At 41.4% G+C, this 22,889-nt stretch overlaps 1 protein-coding gene across 1 annotated transcript in view; it reads right to left on the minus strand.

Annotated features, from left to right (window-relative positions):
• Nucleotides 1–6,736: 6,736 nt before the first annotated feature.
• The window catches only part of LOC126094516 (tubulin-folding cofactor B), a 74,472-nt gene continuing 58,319 nt past the window's right edge, over nucleotides 6,737–22,889 (minus strand). The window contains exon 6 of the mRNA XM_049908929.1: nucleotides 6,737–7,226. Within this exon, the coding sequence (XP_049764886.1) occupies nucleotides 7,109–7,226 (118 nt within the window). The 3' untranslated portion in view covers nucleotides 6,737–7,108. The remainder of the gene's footprint in view (nucleotides 7,227–22,889) is intronic.

Consider the following 22,889-nt stretch of genomic DNA (forward strand, 5'->3'; position numbering starts at 1 on the left):
CGGAACTTGCGAAGGGAGGTCCCCAAGGGACCCCTTCCTGGTGAGAGAAGCCGAAGAAGTCTTACGCTTCTCTGGCTGGGAAGCGGGAACTGATGTCCCCAATGGTTTGGGGGGTGTTGCTCCTGAAGTAGATGGAGCAGGAGCAACAGGGAGTGAAGTGCCCCCCACAACCAAGGGGGCCGGTGAATTCTGACAGACCTGAGGTCGAACTGTAGGTGACGACACGGTAGAGGTTCAAACCTGTGTTGCAGCTGCAGCATAGGTGGATGTCATTGGCACAGGATGTAACCGCTCATATTTCTGCCTAGCCTCGGGGTAGGTCAGGCGGTCCAGGGTCTTATATTCCATTATCTTCCTTTCTTTCTGGAATATCCTACAGTCCGGCGAGCAAGGGTAATGGTGTTCTCCGCAGTTAACACAGATAGGAGGCGGGGCACATGGAGTATTGGGATGCGAAGGACGTCCACAATCTCTACACGTGATGCTGGAAGTACAGCGAGATGACATGTGTCCGAACTTCCAGCATTTAAAACACTGCATCGGAGGAGGGATATATGGTTTCACATCACATCGGTAAACCATCACCTTAATCTTTTCGGGTAAGATATCACCCTCAAAGGCCAAGATGAAGGCACCTGTGGCCACCTGATTATCCCTCAGACCCCGATGGACGTGCCGGACGAAGTGAACACCTCGTCATTCTAGGTTAGCGCGTAGTTCATCGTCGGACTGTAGAAGAAGATCCCTGTGGAAAATCATACCCTGGACCATGTTTAAACTTTTATGGGGAGTGATGGTGACAGAAACATCCCCCAACTTATCGCAAGTGAGCAACCTCTGTGACTGGGCAGAGGATGCTGTTTTGATGAGAACTGACCCAGAGCGCATTTTGGACAAGCCCTCCACCTCCCCGAACTTGTCCTCTAAATGCTCCACAAAAAACTGAGGCTTGGTTGGCATAAACGATTCACCATCAACCCGCGTACAGACAAGGTACCGGGGTGAATAATCTCCACTGCTGTCTTTAGCCATGCGTTCCTCCCATGGAGTGGCCAGGGAGGAAATGATCTCGGATCGTATTTCTGCCCGTTGAGGTTAGACCTCAATCGCTTACAGACTGCTGGTGGAAGCCCACCAGCGAGAGATGATGTACCACGCTTCATTGCGGGTCATCCACCCTGATGCCACCCACTCCGATCAGGGGCTCTCCCCACGGGCGCCACCCAGCCGCAGCAAAGACCATTTGGCAGGATGGCCTTTGCCGGTAGTCCCGATGCCCCAGAGGGATAGGCATCTACTCCTCGGCTTATGTGGGGAGGTCTCAGCTCAGGCATCAGCAGTGCGATCCCTGTGTAGTCAGGGGGCTACCACCAAGAGGGTACATGACAACCCCACCACAACGGACTGGCTACCGTGCTGGATGTCGGGTGTCGAAATATCCATGTACATCACGAGGGCAAAGATGGAAGTGCACAATGGAGGGAATGTATGCTATCCGGAACACACTGCAGCTGATGTGGCCGGAAGCTCAAAGGAAGTCCAACTCCATGACAATATCGAGTGTGCCAGATCGTAGGGCAAGATGGATCTATAATACACTACGTAAGGCGTCCTTCCCCAAATGGTACGCACTAACAGAAAATTTTGAAAGGTAGTGGTCAAACCCCTTAGGGGACCATCACATTAAGGCCGAAACGTTTGAGACTCCTTTTAGTCGCCTCTTACGACAGGCAGGAATACCGCGGACCTATTCTAACCCCCAAACCCGCAGGGGGCCACATACGAGAGACTCAGATAGCAAAGAATAATAAGAATGGCATGAGCTGATGAGACAAGTTATTTCCTTGTGTTTTCAAAATCATACTGTCCACTTTTTTGTTATTTTCACAGGAAATTGCACTGAATGTGATGAAGCTGACAAGAAAATCATCCCTGGCTATCCTGCAAGACAAAGTGAAACCTACTACCAAGTATAAATTGCAGTGTCTACATCCGACACTCATCTCACATTTGCTGGTTAACTTTCTTCTGTATTACTAGTAAGATTAAGTCCTCTGTACATGGCATACAAGTGCAACACATTATTAAGACTAGTAATTCTATTATTTTTTGTACATCACGGTACACCCATAACAGTTTCAGATGATACTTCCAGAAGAGCTTGAGGACCGAGAAGGGCCAAATTTAAAGGGAGAAAGGAGAGGGAGGGAGGGAGAGACCATTTGAAATGAGGCTTACAGTATACATTAGCAAAAGGTAAATCATATTTTTGGAGTTATCTTTCACGACAAACTGCAATTGTCCACAAAAATGTTAGGAAAAATAACTTTAAAGAATTGTGCAAGATTTTTTTTATAAAGTTTTGGAAAACATTAAGCCACTCTCACCAAAGTGCTCTTTATATGGCCTGATAAAGAGATAGCTTGTACAGCAACTGAGACATCAAAAATTTATTTCCTGGAAAAAAATGCACTAAAATATATTCAACAGTGGTATGTGACATTACTATTTGTTGAAAGATAGGTGAAGTGTACTTATATTTAGGCACTGTAACACATGGTACATAAATAACTTAGAACATTACACACAGTCTGCAATGAGGAACTACATGCTACCGCCACTCATTCTATTACCAGCCAAATATTAGTCTTTAATAATACTTCTACCTCCAGATTCAAACTGACTGCCTCTGAGATGAGCATCTCTACAGAAAAATGCACTAGCAACCTTGCTACAAGGCAATATTTTCTCATAACTGAAGAGAACCAACAAGGAATGGATAGGGTACTTGATTCAGCTGCTGATAGTGGCAGTCTGTGGTACAGGTAAGGGGGAGATTGACTCAATAATTAAATCACTGAAGACTAATGACCCTCAAGGATATGATGGAGAGCTTAGCACAATATTAAAGTACAGGGTGTCCCAAGAAGAATGACCCGATTTTAAACAGAATTATTTATAAGGCCGAAGCGCTTAACACCAACAAATTGCATACTAAATTACTCAGAAAAGACAGAAGTTTATAAAAATTCATCATAAATGTTCAATACGTCCTCCATTGGCTGCACGGATGACATCTGTTTGATAGCCGAATTCATCCCAAACTGAGCTTAAGGTATCTTCTGTCACTGAAGCTACAGCAGCTGATATTCCGCTTTTTAGTTCATCAATGTTGTGAGGTAAGGGAGGTACGTAAACACATAGTTTAACATATCCCCACAGGAAGAAATCACATGGTGTTAAGTCAGGGGTCCTAGGAGGCCAAGAGTGTGAAGCCTGGTCTCGTGGTCCTGTATGCCCTACCCAACGATGAGGCACGTTGCCATTGAGGAAACTGCGCACATTGTTGTGCCAGTGCAGTGGTGCTCCATCTTGCTGATAGATGAAATTGTCAGGGTCAAGTTGTGAGAATAACCAGTTCCATAGCATTGCAAGACATGATTGTCCTGTTATGGTTTATTTCTCAAAAAAGTAGGTTCCATAAACTTTGCTTTGCAAAACAGCATAAAAAAAATTCACTTTTGATGAATCACATTCATGTTCAATTGTTTCATGAGGATTTTCGAGTCACCATATCGCACATTATGACAGTAAACCTTACCGCTAATATGGAAAGTTGCCTCATTGCTGAATAACAACCGCGACATAAAAGTGTCATCTTCCATGTCCTCTACAATAGCATTGCTAAAGTCCACTCGCTTCACTTTATCAGTATCTCGAAGAGTTTTTACCAGTTGTAATCAGTATGGTTTGAGAGCTAAATGACTCCGTAAAACACGCCACACCATCATGTGCAGTAACGCAAGTTCTCGGCTAGCACGACGCATAGACTTGCGGAGGCTCCACTGAAATGCTCGTCGTTGGATTTTGGTTTGGTTGGTTGTTTGGGGAAGGAGACCAGACAGCGTGGTCATCGGTCTCATCGGATTAGGGAAGGAAGGGGAAGGAAGTCGGCCGTGCCCTTTCAGAGGAACCATCCCGGCATTTGCCTGGAGTGTTTTAGGGAAATCACGGAAAACCTAAATCAGGATGGCCGGACGTGGGATTGAACCGTCGTCCTCCCGAATGCGAGTCCAGTGTCTAACCACTGCGCCACCTCGCTCGGTCCGTCGTTGGATTTGTTCCACTGTTTGTTCAGGAACATGTGGCTGGCCAGGACTTTTGCCTTTACAGAGGCACCCTGTTTCTTCAAACTGTTTATACCACCATCGAATGTTCTTTGGTGATGGTGATTTAGCACAAAATCGAATATGAAACGCCCGCTGAACTGCGATCACTGATTGAGTATGACTAAATTCAATAACATAATACACCTTCTGTTGCGTGGAGACCATACTGCACGAGACTGGCTGCACGCTCCAGGTCAGCGCTCGTAGCAAAATCTAGCGGACTTTTTCTGAAACTGTAGACCATGTCGATTACATCTAGCACTGTTTCAATTACCTAATAACATTTAGCGCTGTTTCAATTACCTAATGACATTTGTCTCAATATTATTACAACTTAAAATTGGGTCATTCTGTTTGGGACAACCTGTACTGTGCTGCACATGTTAGCCCTGTATTTAGCCATATTTGTAATTTTTCCTTTAGGAATGGTCAGTTTCCTGAATGATCAAAGTACTCAGTAGCAAGTCCACTTTATAAAAAGGGAGAATGGGATAAGTAGACAATTTTAGACCTATTTCTATGCCATCAGTGTTTGCTAGAGTTATTCAAAAGGTTGTGTATATAAGGATAATTGATCATTTTATATCACACGATTGCACAGTTCGGCTTTATAAGTTGTTTAATAACTGAAAATGCTATATTCTCTTTTCTCTGTGAGGTACTGGATGGGTTAAACAAAAGGTTTCAAATGCTAGGCATATTTTTTAATTAACTAAGGCATTTTATTGTGTTGATCACGAAATATTGGTCCAAAAGTTGGACCATTACGGAATACGGCGAGTAGCTCACAATTGGTTCACCTCTTACTTTAGCAACAGACAGCATTCACAATGTTGAGAATGGCTGTGATGTGGGGTCTGAGTGGGATACGGTCAAGTGGGGATGCCCCAGGGATCAGTGTTGGGGAAACTCCTGTTCCTTATTTATATAAATGATATGCCCTCTAGTATTACGGGTAACTCTAAAATATTTCTGTTTGCTGGTGATACTAGCTTGGTAGTAAAGGATGTTGAGTGCAACATTGGGTTGGTTTCAATTAGTGTACATCATGACCTGAGTTCAAGGCTTGTAGAAAATAAACTAACACTAAATCACAGTAAGATTCAACTTTTACAGTTTCTAACAAACAATTGAACAAAACCTGACATTTCAATTTCACAGAATGGGCATATGATTAGTGAGACTGAACAGATCAAATTTCTAGGCGTTTCGATAGATAGTAAACTGTTATGGAAAACCCACATTCAGGATCATGTTCTAAGACTTAATGTTGCCAGTTTTACTATTTGAACGGTATCTGAAGTGAGTGATAATTCAACATGAAAATTAGTCTACTTTGGTTATTTTCAATCGCTTATGTCATATTGTATTATATTTTGGGATAACTCTTCCCATTCTAAAAGGATATTTTTGACTCAGAAACTGGCAGTTCGGGCAATAAATGGTGTAAGTTCCCGAATCTCTTGTCGACCCCTGTTTCACTATTCTGACATTGGCCTCTCTCTCTCTTTACATTTGTAAAGGCCTTTACAAATGTCTGCGTGTGTCTGTGTATGTGCAGATGGATATGTGTGTGTGTGCGAGTGTATACCTGTCCTTTTTTTCCCCCCTAAGGTAAATCTTTCTGCTCCCGGGATTGGAATGACTCCTTACCCTCTTCCTTAAAACCCACATCCTTTCGTCTTTCCCTCTCCTTCCCTCTTTCCTGACAAAGCAACCGTTGGTTGTGAAAGCTTGAATTTTTGTATGTATGTTTGTGTTTGTGTGTCTATCGACATGCCAGCGCTTTCGTTTGGCAAGTCACATCATCTTTGTTTATATCACTGTCATTTCTTGTTAATAATATCAGCTTATTTCCAAGAATAAGCAGATTTCACTCAGTTAATACTCATCAGAAATCAAACCTGTAGATCAGACTTCCTTTAACTCTTGTGCAGAAAGGTGTTCATCAGTATACTGCTGCATCCATTTTCATAAGCTACCACTTGAATTCAAAAATCTCAGCAGTAATCCAAGCACTTTCAAATCAAAACTGAAGAGTTTCCTCATGGCTAACACCTCCTATTCTGCTGAGACATTCCTTGAAAAATTTAGCTGATTCTTATTGTATTGTTGATTGTGTTTACTTAAACTTATAGATTGACTTTTTTTGGGTTCATACAACATTTTATTTTTATCTGTTATTACTTTTATGTTGTAATTTCATGTACTGACACATTCCATGACCTCGGAGATTTGCTCCTCAATTTGGTCCTACAGAACTTGACATGTAAACAAATAAATATATAACTACAATGACAATAGTATTAATAATGGCACCAGTAATGAATGGCCTGTGGCATTGAAGCTCTTTTCTTATTTTAAAATCATTGTTATTGTGTTAATAATATGAATTTCAGTGAAAAATATCTTCAGTTACTGCATTATTCTACTGTTACACAGCAAAGTAATTGTAAGTTTATCTTTCAGTTGTCACTGCCACTATACCTTTGAATCCTTCATACAGCAATCCCTGTGATCAAAAATGAATTATTCAAACACTGCATCACAAGAAATTGAAAACACAGTTGAGTTTGTTTTCTGTATTAACCAATAAATGTGCATTTTACAAATGAAAAGTTATCAGGCAGCACACGAATTTAGCAGTCTCAATGTCTTTTCTTGCAAGTCTTAGCCTGGCTGCAAATGAACAGCAATCCAGAGATAGTAGTAAGTGGAATGTTCCAATTATTTTTAATATCACATTTTGTGTTGTGCACAAATATGTCATTTGTTAGGCACATGAATATTAAATTAAGTGTGATTAGTTAAAGGAAGCAACAAAAATTAACAAAACAGCTCATTAATGTAAAAAATATTTACAACAGTGTCTTTAAATGTGCACTGTGCTTCAGCCTTGTTTCAAGCATTCCCACAATTAATAGAATGTTTCCAATATATTACAGTTCTTCATCCAGATCATAATTTTCCTCTGGGAAGTCTCCGACTGTAACATGTACTGGTTTCACAAATCCTCCATACTTTGGCTGGCATTCAAAATACCTCTTGCCATTCACACTAGAAAGAAAGGAATCATACATTAAATTATCCTTTTAAAAATCAGTATAATTACTGTCAGACCTATGTGCTAAACTTATATATCTGTGGAAGTTAATTCAATGTCAAAGGATGCAAATAACACAGTTAATCTAGTAGGAAATGGAAATCAAGTTAGACCACGTGAATTACTGCAATTCTGGGGTAGAAACTTGTGCCTTGGTTATGCAGTATAAGCCATGCAAAGACTGCATCAAACAATGGAAGGAGTAAATACTGTCACTCACTACACAGTATAGCTAAAGCACCGAATGGTAAATAAGTCACATAAACAAGACTGTATCTGTATGTTGACTAAGCGTTTGGACAATGTCCAGCCTTCACACATACACACCTGTTACCTCCAAGAAATTATGTAGCTCCATGGAGTTACGTTTTCTAAAAGATTAGCTATGAATTCAATTTTGTTTAGGTGCCTGTCTACAGCTCAGCAACAAAGTGAGTGGTTACCTCTAGTTATTCCATTGAATGTATGCCAACTACAACTTTCCAGCATTGTATTATAGAGTGTATCAACAGTACTGAGCTGTACACATGCTGCTGACAAAAAGGAATGCCACAACACAAAGCAGCAGAAGCTACATAAAGTATGTACAATGTGACTGTTATTTCCATGGGCATAGTGCAATCATCATTATTAAAAACTCTGGAAACAGCACTCTGAAGAGACACAAATGAGTGTAGCTGTCCCAGTAACCAAAACAGAAAACTTTTTTTGTCTAAATCTAAAACTGCTCACCTGGGGAAAATTCATATATGTACAGAAGACTCAACTATTCAGCTAGGGTCTATCCTGCCTTTGTCCTACCTGGCTTGCTTAATTAATACCATGATAATACTTCACTGTGATAAAACGAGAATTAGTTTATTTTATGTACTGTACTTTTCCAAAGCTTTAGCAAGCAGGCACCAGCTACAATGCTGTGTGGACTTTCAAAATCTTTTATACAGCTCTTTTGCTTCTACCACATCTGGAATCACAACTATACATTATTGTTAATACTGAATAAGTTACCGTAACCACTCTTCAACAAATGATACTTAGAAGCTCTCTTCCACTGATCACAAACACTGATGAAGACATGCTGAGAGGAGCTCTGCTGGCAACCCTGCATTCTTTGTTTCTTTAGTCACATATCAGATGTCAAAAGTGTGTGCATTGATAAATAATTATTTTGTGCAGTCCTTTGTGTTTTAATTAAAGAGTCCAAAGTGGATGATAAAGAAAAACTTGTATTGACTATGGAGCAGAAACTACGTGCTGTAATGTGACTGGATTCCGGAGTAGCAGCCAAAACTATTGCTTCGGAGTTAGTGTTGTAAAAGGTTCTGCTGGAGACTGGAAGAAAAATTGAGCAGAAACTGAAAAGTGGCGTGCTCCCCAGGCTAGTGGAAGTGGAATAAAAGTAAGGAAGACAATGCTGAAAGGTAAACATAAAGAAGCGAAAAGTAGTGTGAAGAGAGCTATGCGAGAGGCGTTCAATGAATTCAAAAGTAAAATTCTATGTACTGACTTGGCAGAAAATCCTAAGAAATTTTGGTCTTATGTCAAAGCGGTAGGTGGATCAAAACAAAATGTCCAGACACTCTGTGACCAAAATGGTACTGAAACAGAGGATGACAGACTAAAGGCCGAGATACTAAATGTCTTTTTCCAAAGTTGTTTCACAGAGGAAGATTGCACTGTAGTTCCTTCTCTAGATTGTCGCACAGATGAAAAAATGGTAGATATCGAAATAGACGACAGAGGGATAGAGAAACAATTAAAATCGCTCAAAAGAGGAAAGGCCTCTGGACCTGATGGGATACCAGTTCAATTTTACACAGAGTACGCGAAGGAACTTGCTCCCTTTCTTGCAGCGGTGTACCGTAGGTCCCTAGAAGAGCGTAGCGTTCCAAAGGATTGGAAAAGGGCACAGGTCATCCCCGTTTTCAAGAAGGGACGTCGAACAGATGTGCGGAACTATAGACCTATATCTCTAATGTCCATCAGTTGTAGAATTTTGGAACACGTATTGTGTTCGAGTATAATGACTTTTCTGGAGACTAGAAATCTACTCTGTAGGAATCAGCATGGGTTTCGAAAAAGACGGTCATGTGAAACCCAGCTCGCGCTATTCGTCCACAAGACTCAGAGGGCCATAGACACGGGTTCACAGGTAGATGCCGTGTTTCTTGACTTCCGCAAGGCGTTCGATACAGTTCCCCACAGTCGTTTAATGAACAAAGTAAGAGCATATGGACTATCAGACCAATTGTGTGATTGGATTGAAGAGTTCCTAGATAGCAGAACACAGCATGTCATTCTCAATGGAGAGAAGTCTTCCGAAGTAAGAGTAATTTCAGGTGTGCCGCAGGGGAGTGTCATAGGACCGTTGCTATTCACAATATACATAAATGACCTGGTGGATGACATCGGAAGTTCACTGAGGCTTTTTGCAGATGATGCTGTGGTGTATCGAGAGGTTGTAACAATGGAAAATTGTACTGAAATGCAGGAGGATCTGCAGCGAATTGACGCATGGTGCAGGGAATGGCAACTGAATCTCAATGTAGACAAGTGTAATGTGCTGCGAATACACAGAAAGATAGATCCTTTATCATTTAGCTACAAAATAGCATGTCAGCAACTGGAAGCAGTTAATACCATAAATTATCTGGGAGTCGCATTAGGAGTGATTTAAAATGGAATGATCATATAATGTTGATTGTCGGTAAAGCAGATGCCAGACTGAGATTCATTGGAAGAATCCTAAGGAAATGCAATCCGAAAACAAAGGAAGTAGGTTACAGTACGCTTGTTTGCCCACTGCTTGAATACTGCTCAGCAGTGTGGGATCCGTACCAGATAGGATTGATAGAAGAGATAGAGAAGATCCAACGGAGCGCAGCGCGCTTCATTACAGGATCATTTAGTAATCGTGAAAGCGTTACGGAGATGATAGATAAACTCCAGTGGAAGACTCTGCAGGAGAGACGCTCAGTAGCTCGGTACGGGCTTTTGTCAAAGTTTCGAGAACATACCTTCACCGAAGAGTCAAGCAGTATATTGCTCCCTCCTACGTATATCTCGCGAAGAGACCATGAGGATAAAATCAGAGAGATTAGAGCCCACACAGAGGCATACCGACAATCCTTCTTTCCACGAACAATACGAGACTGGAATAGAAGGGAGAACCGATAGAGGTACTGAAGGTACCCTCCGCCACACACCGTCAGGTGGCTTGCGGAGTATGGATGTAGATGTAGATGTAGAAGCTGAGAAAGCTACTGACCATACAGCACAGATGCTCAGTTGCAGATAGGCACAACAAGACTTGTCACAAAATGAGCTTTCACCCAACAAGGTTTTTGTCGAACACACACACACGAACACACACACACACACACACACACACAAATGCAGCTCACACACACAAATGCATCTCACACATACAGTCTCTGGCAGTTGAAGCCAGACTAAGAGCAGCACCACATGATGAGAGAGGCAACCGGAAGGGGGTAATGAGGAGGCTGCAGTGGGGAGGGAAAGGGATATCAGTGTAGGGGTGGAGAATGGTAAAGTGCTGCTAGTGGGAGCGTGCAGGGGCGATGTGGAGAGAGGGTAGGGCAGCTTGGTGCACTCAGATGGATAGCAGGGGGGAGATGGGGTAGTGGAAAAGGAGATGAGTAAAGAGATGGGTGTGTGTGTTGGTGGAATAGAGGGTATTCTAGTGCTGAAATGGGAACAGGGAACTGACTAGCTGTGTAAGGACAATGACTAAAGAAGATTGAGAGACCAGGAGGGTTATGGGAACATAGGATACATTGCAGAATTCAGAAAAGCCAGTATTGGTGGCAAGGATCCAGATGGCACAGGCTCTGAAGGAGTCACTGAATTGAAGACTGATCCCAACATTATAATACCACCTGCTGATAAAGCCTCCATCACTGTTATTTTGAACTGCAAATACTACCTGGCAGAAGGACTCCACCAGCTGTCAGATTCGTCCACCTACAAACCCTGCCACAGTGGCCCCATTCCAGAAATTCAGAAGTATCTACAGTCTCTTAGGCCAATCCCTGAACCTCTCCCCAGAGTCCGTCTCTCTCCTCACCCCTACAACTCCCTGCATTCCTACCTTCTACATGCTTCCTAAAGTCAACCACCCACAATTCCCCATTGTGGCCAGTTACTATGTCCCCACTGAGAAAATCTCTGGTCTCATAGACCAACACCTTCAGCCTATTACCCGCAATCTAGCCTCCTACCTAAAAGAGACCAACATTTCCTCCACCAATTCTCCATGGTTCCTGTTCCTTTACCATACTGTGCCCTGCTCATCACTATTGATGCCACCTACCTCTGCACTAACATCCCTAATGCCCATGGCCTTACCACTATTGAACACAACCTTTCCCAATGCCCGACAGATTCCAAACCAACAACCTCCTTCCTACTTGCCATGAGCAACTATACACTCACCCACAATTACATTCCTTTGAAGGCGTTACCTACAAACAAATCTGGGGTATGGCTATGGGCACAAGCATGGCACCACCCTATGCCACCCTGTTCATGGACCCTTTACAGGAATCCTTCTTAAACACCCAGAATCCTAAACCACTCACCTGGTTCAGATTCACTGACGACATCTTCATGATCTGGATCAAGAGTGACGACACCCTATCCACATACCCCCAGAACCTCAACACCTTCTCTCCCATTGGCTTCACCTGGTCTTGTATTGTATTGTATTGAACTGGGGACCTAGAAACGACAGAGAGGCTTTGTCCCCGCCATGGCCCTCAGTCGTTCACAACCCCGCAACAGGCTACAGCAGTCCACTCACCCCACACCAAACCCAGACGAGTGTAACCCTAAATGTTTGCGTGGTAGAGTAATTATGGTGTGCGCATACATGGAGACAGTGTTTGCGCAGCAATTGTCGACATATGATGCATGTTTTTTAAGTAAGTACCGTTTTGAAATTTAAAAAAGACATACTAAGATATCTCAATAATTTTTTTTGCATGAAAGCTTGTACCTTAATCTACTTTTCTACAGAATTTCCATCAATATTGATGCACTTGTCATAACGTTGTACCAGTTTTTGAATACCCTCATCATAGAAGACTGCTGCCTGACTTGTTAACCACTGCATCACCACTGCTTTGACTTCGTCATCGTCTTGAAGACGCTGACTGCCCAGATGTTTCTTCAAGTGCAGGAACAGATGGTAGTCATTTGGTGCAAGATCGGGGCTGTACGGAGGATGATCTAGAGTTTCCCATCAAAAAGATGTGATGAGATCTTTGGTCTGATTCAATGCGGATGGGCATTGTCTTGCAGTAAAACGATGCCCTTGCTCAACTTCCATGGACTGTTGCTTTGATTCTGGTGCGACTTAGGCCACCCATGTTTCATTGCGTGTAACAATTTGCCTTAAGAAATCATCACCGTCTTGTGGTACCACTCAAGGAAAGTCAATGCACTGTCTAAACATTTGGTTTTGTGCACATCCATCAACATTTTCGGTACCCAACGTGCGCACAATTTTCGGTAATTCAAGTGCTCGGTCACAATGCCACACAAAACACTACAAGAAACATTAGGAAAGTCATCCCGCAAGGAGGAAATCGTGAAGCGTCTGTTTTCTCTCACCTTATTGTGCATTTCCTGCATCAAACTTTCATTAACAACCGAAGGACACCCACTCCGTTGTTCATCATGCACATTTGTGCGGCCATCTTTAAATGCTCTCACCCACTTTCTTACCATTCCATCACTCATATTGTTTTCTCCGTAAACTGCACAGATCTCACGATGAATATCCACCGCTTTTAGGCCTTTAGTACTATGGAATCTTATAACAGCCCGTACTTCACAGTCGGTGGGACTCTCGATTATCGGAGGCATCTTAAACACTCAGTTCACAACATAAACAAGGAAGAATCAGACTGTAATGGCGTCAGTGTGTAGATTAAGGTACAGGCTTTCATGTAAAAATAAAATTGTTGAGATATCTTAGCACGTTAGATTAAGGTACAGGCTTTCATGTAAAAATAAAATTGTTGAGATATCTTAGCACGTCTTTTTTCAATTTCAAAATGGCACTCACTTAAAAAAACACGCCTCATATTGTAACTGAGGCAGAATAAGGGGAACCATCCCACATTCGCCAAGGCAGATGGAAAACCGCCTTAAAAACCATCTACAGACTGGCTGGCACACTGGACCTCGACACTAATCTGCCATTCAGATTAGTGCTAGGAACTGTCACACCTTCCCACCTGTAAAGCAGTGCGTGAGACCGCACAGCTAACCGGGTGGGCACTCATCTGGTCTTACTCAATCCAACAAGCCACCTTCCCCAATTTTGACCTCCACCTCAAAGATGGCTACACCAGTATCTCTGTCCATATCAAACCTACCACCACCAACAATTCCTCTACTTCAACAGCTGCCACCCATTCCGTACCGAGAAGTTCCTTCCATCGCATCTGCAGTGTCGAGTAGTCCCCTTTCGAAATATACCGAGTGTCTAAATGAGGCCTTTACGGACCGTAATTATCCTCCCAACTTTGTATAAAAACAGATCTCCCATACTTGATCTTTCCAGTCACCCACCACCTCCCAAAGTCCCACTTGCCACCTGTGAACTCCTGGCTACTGACGCCATATGATCATTTCCATTTTTTTCCCAAAGTCCCGCTGTCCAGCCACAGAGCAGCATGAATGGCCACTGACAAGCTGTAGTCAAGAAACAACTGGACCACCCTGTTGCTAAGTGTGCTTCCCAACATGACATTCTTCATTTTAATGACTGCTTCACTGCCTGTGCCATCTGGATCCTTCCTTTTCTGAATTGCCCAAGTGGGAACTCTCCTTGCAATTTATTGCACATTCCGTAACCCTCCTGGCCTCTCAATCTTCACTGGCCATTGTCCTTACCACCCATCTAGTCCCTTTCCTGTTCCCATTTCAGCACTACACAGCCCTCTATTCCATCAACACATCCAGTCTCTTTACTTCTTACCTTTTCCACTACCCACCCTCTATCCTCTGCCCTCCATATAACCTCCTGACTGCACCTAGCTGCCCTACTCTCTCTCCAACTCGACCCTGCACGCTCCCACTAGCAGTACTTTACAGTCGCCCACCCCTACCCTGCTATCCCTCCCCCTCCCTGACCCAGCCTCCTCCTTACGCCCATCCAACTGCCTCTCCCTTCATGCACTGCAGCCCATAGTCTGGCTTCAGCTGCTGGAAGCTGTGGTCATCTATGTGTGACCTGTGTGTGTGTGTGTGTGTGTGTGTGTGTGTGTGTGTGTGTGTGTGTGTGTGTGTGTGTTCAACAAAGGCATTGTCGGCGGAAACCTCATTTTGTGACAGTCTTTTTGTTGTGCCTACCTGCAACTCAGTATCTCCGCTATATGATGAGTAGCAACTATCCTTTTTGTAATATTGTTAAATTCCATTCTGGATTTTCCATGGTTTGAAGTTGAGGAAGTTATAGATGGTGCCGATAGGAAAGTGTAGTGATGCTTCTCTCTCGTTAAAAAGGCAAAAAATGAACAGTTCTTTGTTTAGAGAATGTGAAAAGCGTGTGATGAAGGGTATTCTGTGTAACAAATGCAACTACTGCTTACATGAAAAGTGTGTGAAAGTAAATCTAAAATTCATCAGCGATGATTTTCCGTGGACATGTCACGGTTGTTTACGTGACGAAACGGCCAATCTTGTAAGTGCAGTTGATACAAAAAATGAAATTATAAAGTGACACTGAGGCATTAAAAACCGAACTTTCGACCATCAAGAAAGAAAAAGATACATTAATACAAGAAAAGAAGTCCTGTGAGTGCAAAAACCATCAAACAGAAAAGCAAGAAGATCGCGAAAATATGAGTGAACGATCGGACTTTAAAAACATCATCATTTCAACTGTTCCCGCTGATGTTTTGGTAAACTCAGTAAGCCAAATACTGGAAGATAAATATAAATGGAAGGTAGTGACATACAGCACAAAGAATGTAAACGGTGAAACTGCTACATTGCCCATAGCTACAGAAAAAGACCTCCAAGTTACTGGTATAGTGACAGTGGATTTTCGAGTGTTTTGTGTGTACAGATCACCATGTGGCAATATTAGCATCTTTTTGAAAAAAATTGCTAGCTTATTGAGAATGAATATGAAGAGAAACCTTATTATATGTGGAGACTTCAACACTGACTCAACATGTACTCTCCAACATATGTATGCAGTGTTTAAAAACAAGGAGAAGGCTGTAGACATGGATTTAGAGGCTGATGGAACAAGGCTGGAAGAAGTAGAATCTGCTACATTCTTAGGTATTCTTGGGGATAATGAACTGAAATGAAAAAAAACATATTAATAATGTCTGTAAGAAACTGAGCTCTGCCATATTCTTAATGATGCAGCTATCACAGTATTCAAACAAGAACCTTCTGTGTACAGTGTATCATGGACTTTTCGAACCATACTTACAGTATGGAGTGACTGTGTGGGGAAACTCAAACAAACAAGAGCAATTAGGACCATTTTAAGAAGAAAGACCTCTGAAACGTGCAGAAGCTGTTTCATCGTTGTATATATACAAAACAATAATGTACATCACAAAAGGTAGTGACTGCTGGATTACAAATGCTAGTGTACACACCCACAATACAAGAAGGAAGAATGAAGTATGGAGCACATCCCACCGAGTGGCAATGCTAGAAAAAGGACCCCAGTACTCTGGTATCAGATTACTAAGAAGTCTGCCTAAAAACCTGCAAGATAGTGTACTTGACAATGACTTTCCAAAGAAACTTAAAGACTATCTCATTGAAAAAGAATTTTACAATGTTGCAGAATACTTATGCCATTAAATTTGTATATATTGTTATTCATTATCAATTATGTAAAAATGTAAGCTAAAGGGGTAGAAAAATAAGTGATAATGAATGTTACTACTTTGACATGTCCTATATTACAGGTACATTTACTGTACACAATGTAATCTTACAGGATCAAATAAAATTCAATTCAATTCAATTTTTGTGACATGAACATTTAGGAGGAAAACGTTTGTCCATTTACTGAGCTGATGTTGCAGGAAAAAGCATTGTAATTTCTGTGGCAAATAGAAACAGAAGATTTAAAACTTACTGCGAGTGATGGATAGTTGGATCAGTGGAAAAAACGATCTGATATTCACTTGATTGCCATTACTGGAGAGGTATTATCTGCTGATAAAGAGGCTGTGCCAATGCTTAAAGACTTTCTTTCAAACTTAATTGATGAGGAGGGAATTTTTTGTGAACCGTAATACAATTGTGATGTGAGTGATTTAAATTACAAGATGCTCCCTACAGAAAAGCTTTGTTCAAAACAGTAAGCTGTGCCACGTGTATACAAGAAAAGTAAAGAACAAGTTACCATACGTACTGCCTTGCAATAATGCAAATGGCTACTTCAAACCTAGACTTTCATTGTAAGTGAGATCATGGAAGCCTATATGTACAGCTACATCCATACTACGCAAGCCACCTGACGGTGTGTGGCGGAGGGTACCTTGAGTACCTCTATCGGTTCTCCCTTCTATTCCAGTCTCGCTTATTGTTCGTGGAAAGAAGGATTGTCAGTATGCCTCTGTGTGGGCTCTAATCTCTCTGATTTTATCCTCATGGTCTCTTCATGAGATATACGTAAGAGGGAGCAATATACTGCTTGACTCCTCGGTGAAGGTATGTTCTCGAAACTTCAACAAAAGCCCGTACCGAGCTACTGAGCGTCTCTCCTGCAAAGTCTTCCACTGGAGTTTATCTGTCATCTCCGTAACGCTTTCGCGATTACTAAATGATCCTGTAACGAAGCGCGCTGCTCTCCGTTGGATCTTCTCTATCTCTTCTATCAATCCTATCTGGTACGGATCCCACACTGCTGAGCAGTATTCAAGCAGTGGGCGAACAAGCACACTGTAACATACTTCCTTTGTTTTCGGATTGCATTTCCTTAGGATTCTTCCAATGAATCTCAGTCTGGCATCTGCTTTACCGACGATCAACTTTATATGATCATTCCATTTTAAATCACTCCTAATGCCTACTCCCAGATAATTTATGGAATTAACTGCTTCCAGTTGCTGACCTGCTATATTGTAGCTAAATGATAAGGGATCTTTCTTTCTATGTATTCGCAGCACATTACACTTGTCTACATTGAGATTCAATTGCCATTCCCTGCACCATGCATCAATTCGCTGCAGATCCTCCTGCATTTCAGTACAATTTTTCACTGTCACAACCTCTCGATATACCACAGCATCATTCGCAAAAAGCCTCAGTGAACTACCGATGTCATCCACAAGGTCATTTATGTATATTGTGAATAGCAATGGTCCTACGACACTCCCCTGCAGCACACCTGAAATCACTCTTACTTTGGAAGACTCCTCTCCATTGAGAATGACATGCTGTGTTCTGCTATCTAGGAACTCTTCAATCCAATCACACAATTGGTCTGATAGTCCATATGCTCTTACTTTGTTCATTAAACGACTGTGGGGAACTGTATCGAACACCTTGCGGAAGTCAAGAAACATGGCATCTACCTGGGAACCCGTGTCTATGGCCCTCTGAGTCTCGTGGACGAATAGCGCTAGATGGGTTTCACACGATCGTCTTTTCGAAACCCATGCTGATTCCTACAGAGTAGATTTCTAGTCTCCAGAAAAGTCATTATACTCAAACATAATATGTGTTCCAAAATTCTACAACTGATGGACATTAGAGATATAGGTCTATAGTTCCGCACATCTGTTCGACGTCCCTTCTTGAAAACGGGGATGATGTGTGCCCTTTTCCAATCCTTTGGAACGCTACGCTCTTCTAGAGACCTACGGTACACCACTGCAACAAGGAGGGCAAGTTCCTTCGCGTACTCTGTGTAAAATCGAAATGGTATCCCATCAGGTCCAGCGGCCTTTCCTCTTTTGAGCGATTTTAGTTGTTTCTCTATCCCTCTGTCTTCTATTTTGATATCTACCATTTCGTCATCTGTGCGACAATCTAGAGAAGGAACTACAGTGCGGTCTTCCTCTGTGAAACAGCTTTGGAAAAAGACATTTAGTATTTCGGCCTTCAGTCTGTCATCCTCTGTTTCAGTATTATTTTGGTCACAGAGTGTCTGGACATTTTGTTTTGATCCACCTACTGCTTTGACATAAGACAAAAATTTCCTAGGATTTTTTGCCAAGTCAGTACATAGAACTTTACTTTCGAATTCATTGAACACCTCTCACATAGCCCTCCTTACACTACATTTCGCTTCGCATAATTTTTGTTTGTCTGCAAGGCTTTGGCTATGTTTACGTTTGCTGTGAAGTTCCCTTTGCTTCCGCAGCAGTTTTATAACTTGGTTGTTGTACCATGGTGGCTCTTTTCCATCTCTTACGATCTTGCTTGGCACATACTCATCTAACGCATATTGTACGATGATTTCAAAAACCTGAAAATCAGGAACCACTTCCCTTGCATTAAACTCATCAAAAGAAAGCATCGACAAATTCAGAAAACGTTAAAATCTGGTTCCAAAATAAATTCTTACTAGCTATAGAGAAATATCTGAAAGACAATTTATAGAAGAAAGCTCTGCTGCTTCTTGATAATGCACCTTCATGTACTGCCAGTGATGAACTGGAGATACAAGAGCATTACTTTTACCACCAAATGTGACTGTTCTTTGTCAGCCAATGGACCAGGGGATCCTTGAAATGCTAAAGAAGAAATATCGCCACCATCTTCTCAGTTTGTTGATAGCAGTGAATGATGATAATGAAGACTGTGTAGTCATTCTCAAGAGGACTAACTTGTGAGATGTCTTCGGGTGGTTGGCTGAAGCATGGGAAAAGATTCTAAACATATCAGTTGTAACGTCTTGGAAAATTCTTTTACACCATGAAAGTGGATACTTTAATTTTGAATCCAAGTGTTAAACTGAAGTCAAAGATGGAAACAATGATATTGTTTCATTGCTCAAAAATGTACCGGGCTGTCAGGATGTCGATACAGAGGGTGTCACAAAATGGATGGCAAATAATGAAGTTGATGAACTAACTGACAATGATACTGTGAAAATGGTGATGCATGGGGAAGTCACAGAAGAGGAAGATGCAAATTTATAGATGACAGGAGAAATTTCATCCCACATTCGGAAGGATTCAAGACAACTGAGGCAGTGCTGCAGCAGGTTTGTGAGCAGGAGGAAGCAATGCCAGATGATATCATCTGTTTGTGTAAGCAGAGGGATACTGCAGCACAGAAGAGGGCTACAGGAGGAAAACAGTCATCTATCAAAGACTTTTTATAAAATCTCAAATCTGTAAGTTTCATATATTTTTATTAGGCCAGGATTTTCACATGCGTGTAATCACACGTTCATGCATTACAATGCATATGATTTTATGTTTTGTGTAATAATTTTTTTGGGCACAGCATGTACATGACAAACAGTTATAACTAGCATGTAATACATAAGAAGTCAGAAAATAATGATAAAATGGGGTTTTGGTATTAAAAATGGTGTTTTCAATGTTACAGCTGGAGTCACAAGAGAGAATATATAGAAGTGTGACCTATCCATTTTTTTTTATAACCGACTTGCCCACCCACCACAATAGGCCAGATAGTCGTGTGTGTGTTTCGAGGCGTAGCACCGTATACCAATCCTGCCTTGGAGGCGGTGAAGTGGGAGATGTGTCTCAGAGCTGGATAGTGACAGATAGTGACGCGAGACTGGATGCACACATAGTTTATGTATCAGCCAATAGAGGACAATATTGGATAGGGGACTGATTTTGTTTCGACTGTCCCCACTAGAGTGCACTAAAGTAATAGAATGTTTTTCATAAACTGTTCTAGTATTTTCATAAAGTGTTATTATGGCTTTTTGTGTATGTAAAATGTTATAAATGTGTTTTAGCAGTATGAATGGTGTGTGAGTGTGGTTTAAGGTTAATATGGAGATAATAGTTTAACGTGTTATGTAGTGGTGTTTAGTGTGGGAACATTTCGAAGAAGTATGGATGTGGACAAAGGAGATTTTTGTAGAATAGATTTGTAAAGCAAGTTTATGGTAAAGGGAAAGTTAATTCAGGTATAAATAACAATAGTAAATAACTTTATGCATGAACAAAACTTCAGCATATTAGATAATTAAACGGTAAAAAGTGCAGTCATTAGGTTTATTATTTTGCGATTGGTTATTGATGAAACGCACGGACTGACGCGGGAGAATGTTGTTTTGCTATTGGCTGTTGAGTAAACTGACCAATGGTAAAGCCATATTCTTCGCGCACCTTTCTCTGCTGGTAGAGAAGACTTAGATTATTCTAGAGTTGAGTCGGAGCCTAGCCATGAAACAGTTCGGACGTGTGTAGTAGTAGTTCCGATGGAAATGATAAGTTGCCGGATCTAGCAGTGTTTCACACATCAAAAGTGTGGTAAAGTGATGGCATAATTATTCCGATGGGTGTGTAGAAATTTCGGAATTTTTAAGTGAATTTTGTGATGAGAAAAGACATAAATTCTGCGTGGCATATTGAGCAGGTCGGTGGCTAAAAACTGTGACTGCATTAGGTACCGACAGACTTAACATTTGGCGAACATTCTCAATCAAAAACAATCCGTATTTTTGTAGCTATTACGTTTTCGGGAAATGCAACACCATAAACTTGCTAACGTGAGTGAAAGGGATTGTGAGTGACTTTGTTATGACTAGCACGGGCTTGGCAGTGATACTTGTTCACATAAGTTTCAGAATATATTAATTAAGGACAAAATTTGCAACCTTTCATTTCGTGTGAAAACTTTCTCCCGAAACACAGATTAGTAACTTTAATTGCAGCCTGGTTCACGTCGAAGTACAATAGGTTTCGCTTGGCTTCCCTACTGATGGTATGCTGAGACAATGTTCACAGGTAGGTGCAGGTTTGTCGTAGCTTCTCAACAGAATATGTTCCTGTTACAAGACAAAATTAAATAAAGTGGAACATCTATACAGGGCATTCAAAAATTCAGTGCCCAAACCAACAGGTCTGATACAGGAGACAAAAACAAATATATGTCATAAAGTAACCATATGCCTGAAAGCCATATTGCTTGAGCACTGAGCAAACATATATAATACAACAGTGGTTTCAAAAAGGTCTCAGAACAGAACAGAAAAAAAGTACTTACATCACTGTAACTTTTTTTATTTTTAAATGTAATCTAATTGTAGATTAATGCACTTGATCCAACAATGTTCCAGTGCCTTCATCCCATCTCGAAAATGAGTTTCCTGGAGGCCTGCAAAATAGTTGTCAACTCCGGCTATCAATTCTTCCTTTGAAATGAATCTTTGTCCACCAAGAAAAACTTCCAGTTCTGGGTAGAGATGGAAGTCTGACAGACCCATACCAGGTGAATAAGGCAGGTGTGGCAACAATTCATACCATAGTTTGTGTAATTTTGCCATGGTGATGGCACAAGTGTTTCTGATCCAGCGTCAGGAGTCGCAGCACCCACCTTGCAGATAGTTTTTTCATTTCTAATTCTTCAGTTAAAATGTGATATACCCTTTCAGATGACATCTGTCAAGAGTGAGCAATTTCACACACTTACAATCGGTGATCCTCCACAAACATTTTGTGCATTTTTGCAATGATTTCTGGAGTTGTGAAACATCTTGGCTGACCACTGTGCGGATCATCATCTAAACTCTCCTGACCAAATTTAAATTCATCTGCCCACTAGGAAACAGTTGAATATGAACGAACAGAGTCCCCCAGTGCATTCTGGAAATTGGCATGAATGTCATTTAATTTCATACTTTTCTTTACAAAGTACTTAATCACTGCTCGAATCTTGATTTTTTTTTTCCATCTTCGCAAATCACTACGTGAGAACAACAACAGAGCCATGTCACCGCCACAGCTCTCTTCCAAGAGCACTGATGTGGCATGTGTTTACAGGCAACTGTCCAATGAATATCACGAAAACAATTCATTGCACTAGCACTGACCTCTCATGGTGATTCCAAGAACTTTTCAAACCATTCTCGTACATTATTGGAGCAGATAAATGTTGTCGTGTCTAACATTGCTACACCAAATGTTAGATTGAGATACGTAATATGTCATGCTCTTCAGCACTGGATAAGTAAACAGTAGGTAGCATTAGTGCCTGCATCTCAATTGCAGTGTGAATACAGAGCACTACACATGGGGAGAACCGTGTGACATGCACTTTGGCCTGCGAAGTCCCCAGATCTCGCATCATTAGCTTATTTCTCTGGTGCTATGTGAAAGCCAAGATGTATTCTAGCTCTGTTGGCTCAGAGACAGAATTGGTTGCACAAATTCTTGCAGCAGCCACACAAACACAGAACACAATGCATTTTCCAGTGAACACGGGATTCCCTGCTACATCAATACTGGCTCTGTGCTGAGGTTAATGTTGCTCATTTTGAACATTTATTGTAATTTAATCACTATTACATTACAACAAATGTTTGAAATGAGCATCATTAAACAAACAGCAATAAAGCAATGAAAAAAATTTAACACCATTTAATTCCCAATCACACTAACCTCCTGCAT

The sequence above is a fragment of the Schistocerca cancellata genome, chromosome 8 (assembly GCF_023864275.1).
Source record: "Schistocerca cancellata isolate TAMUIC-IGC-003103 chromosome 8, iqSchCanc2.1, whole genome shotgun sequence".
Classification (NCBI taxonomy): Eukaryota; Metazoa; Arthropoda; class Insecta; order Orthoptera; family Acrididae; genus Schistocerca; species Schistocerca cancellata.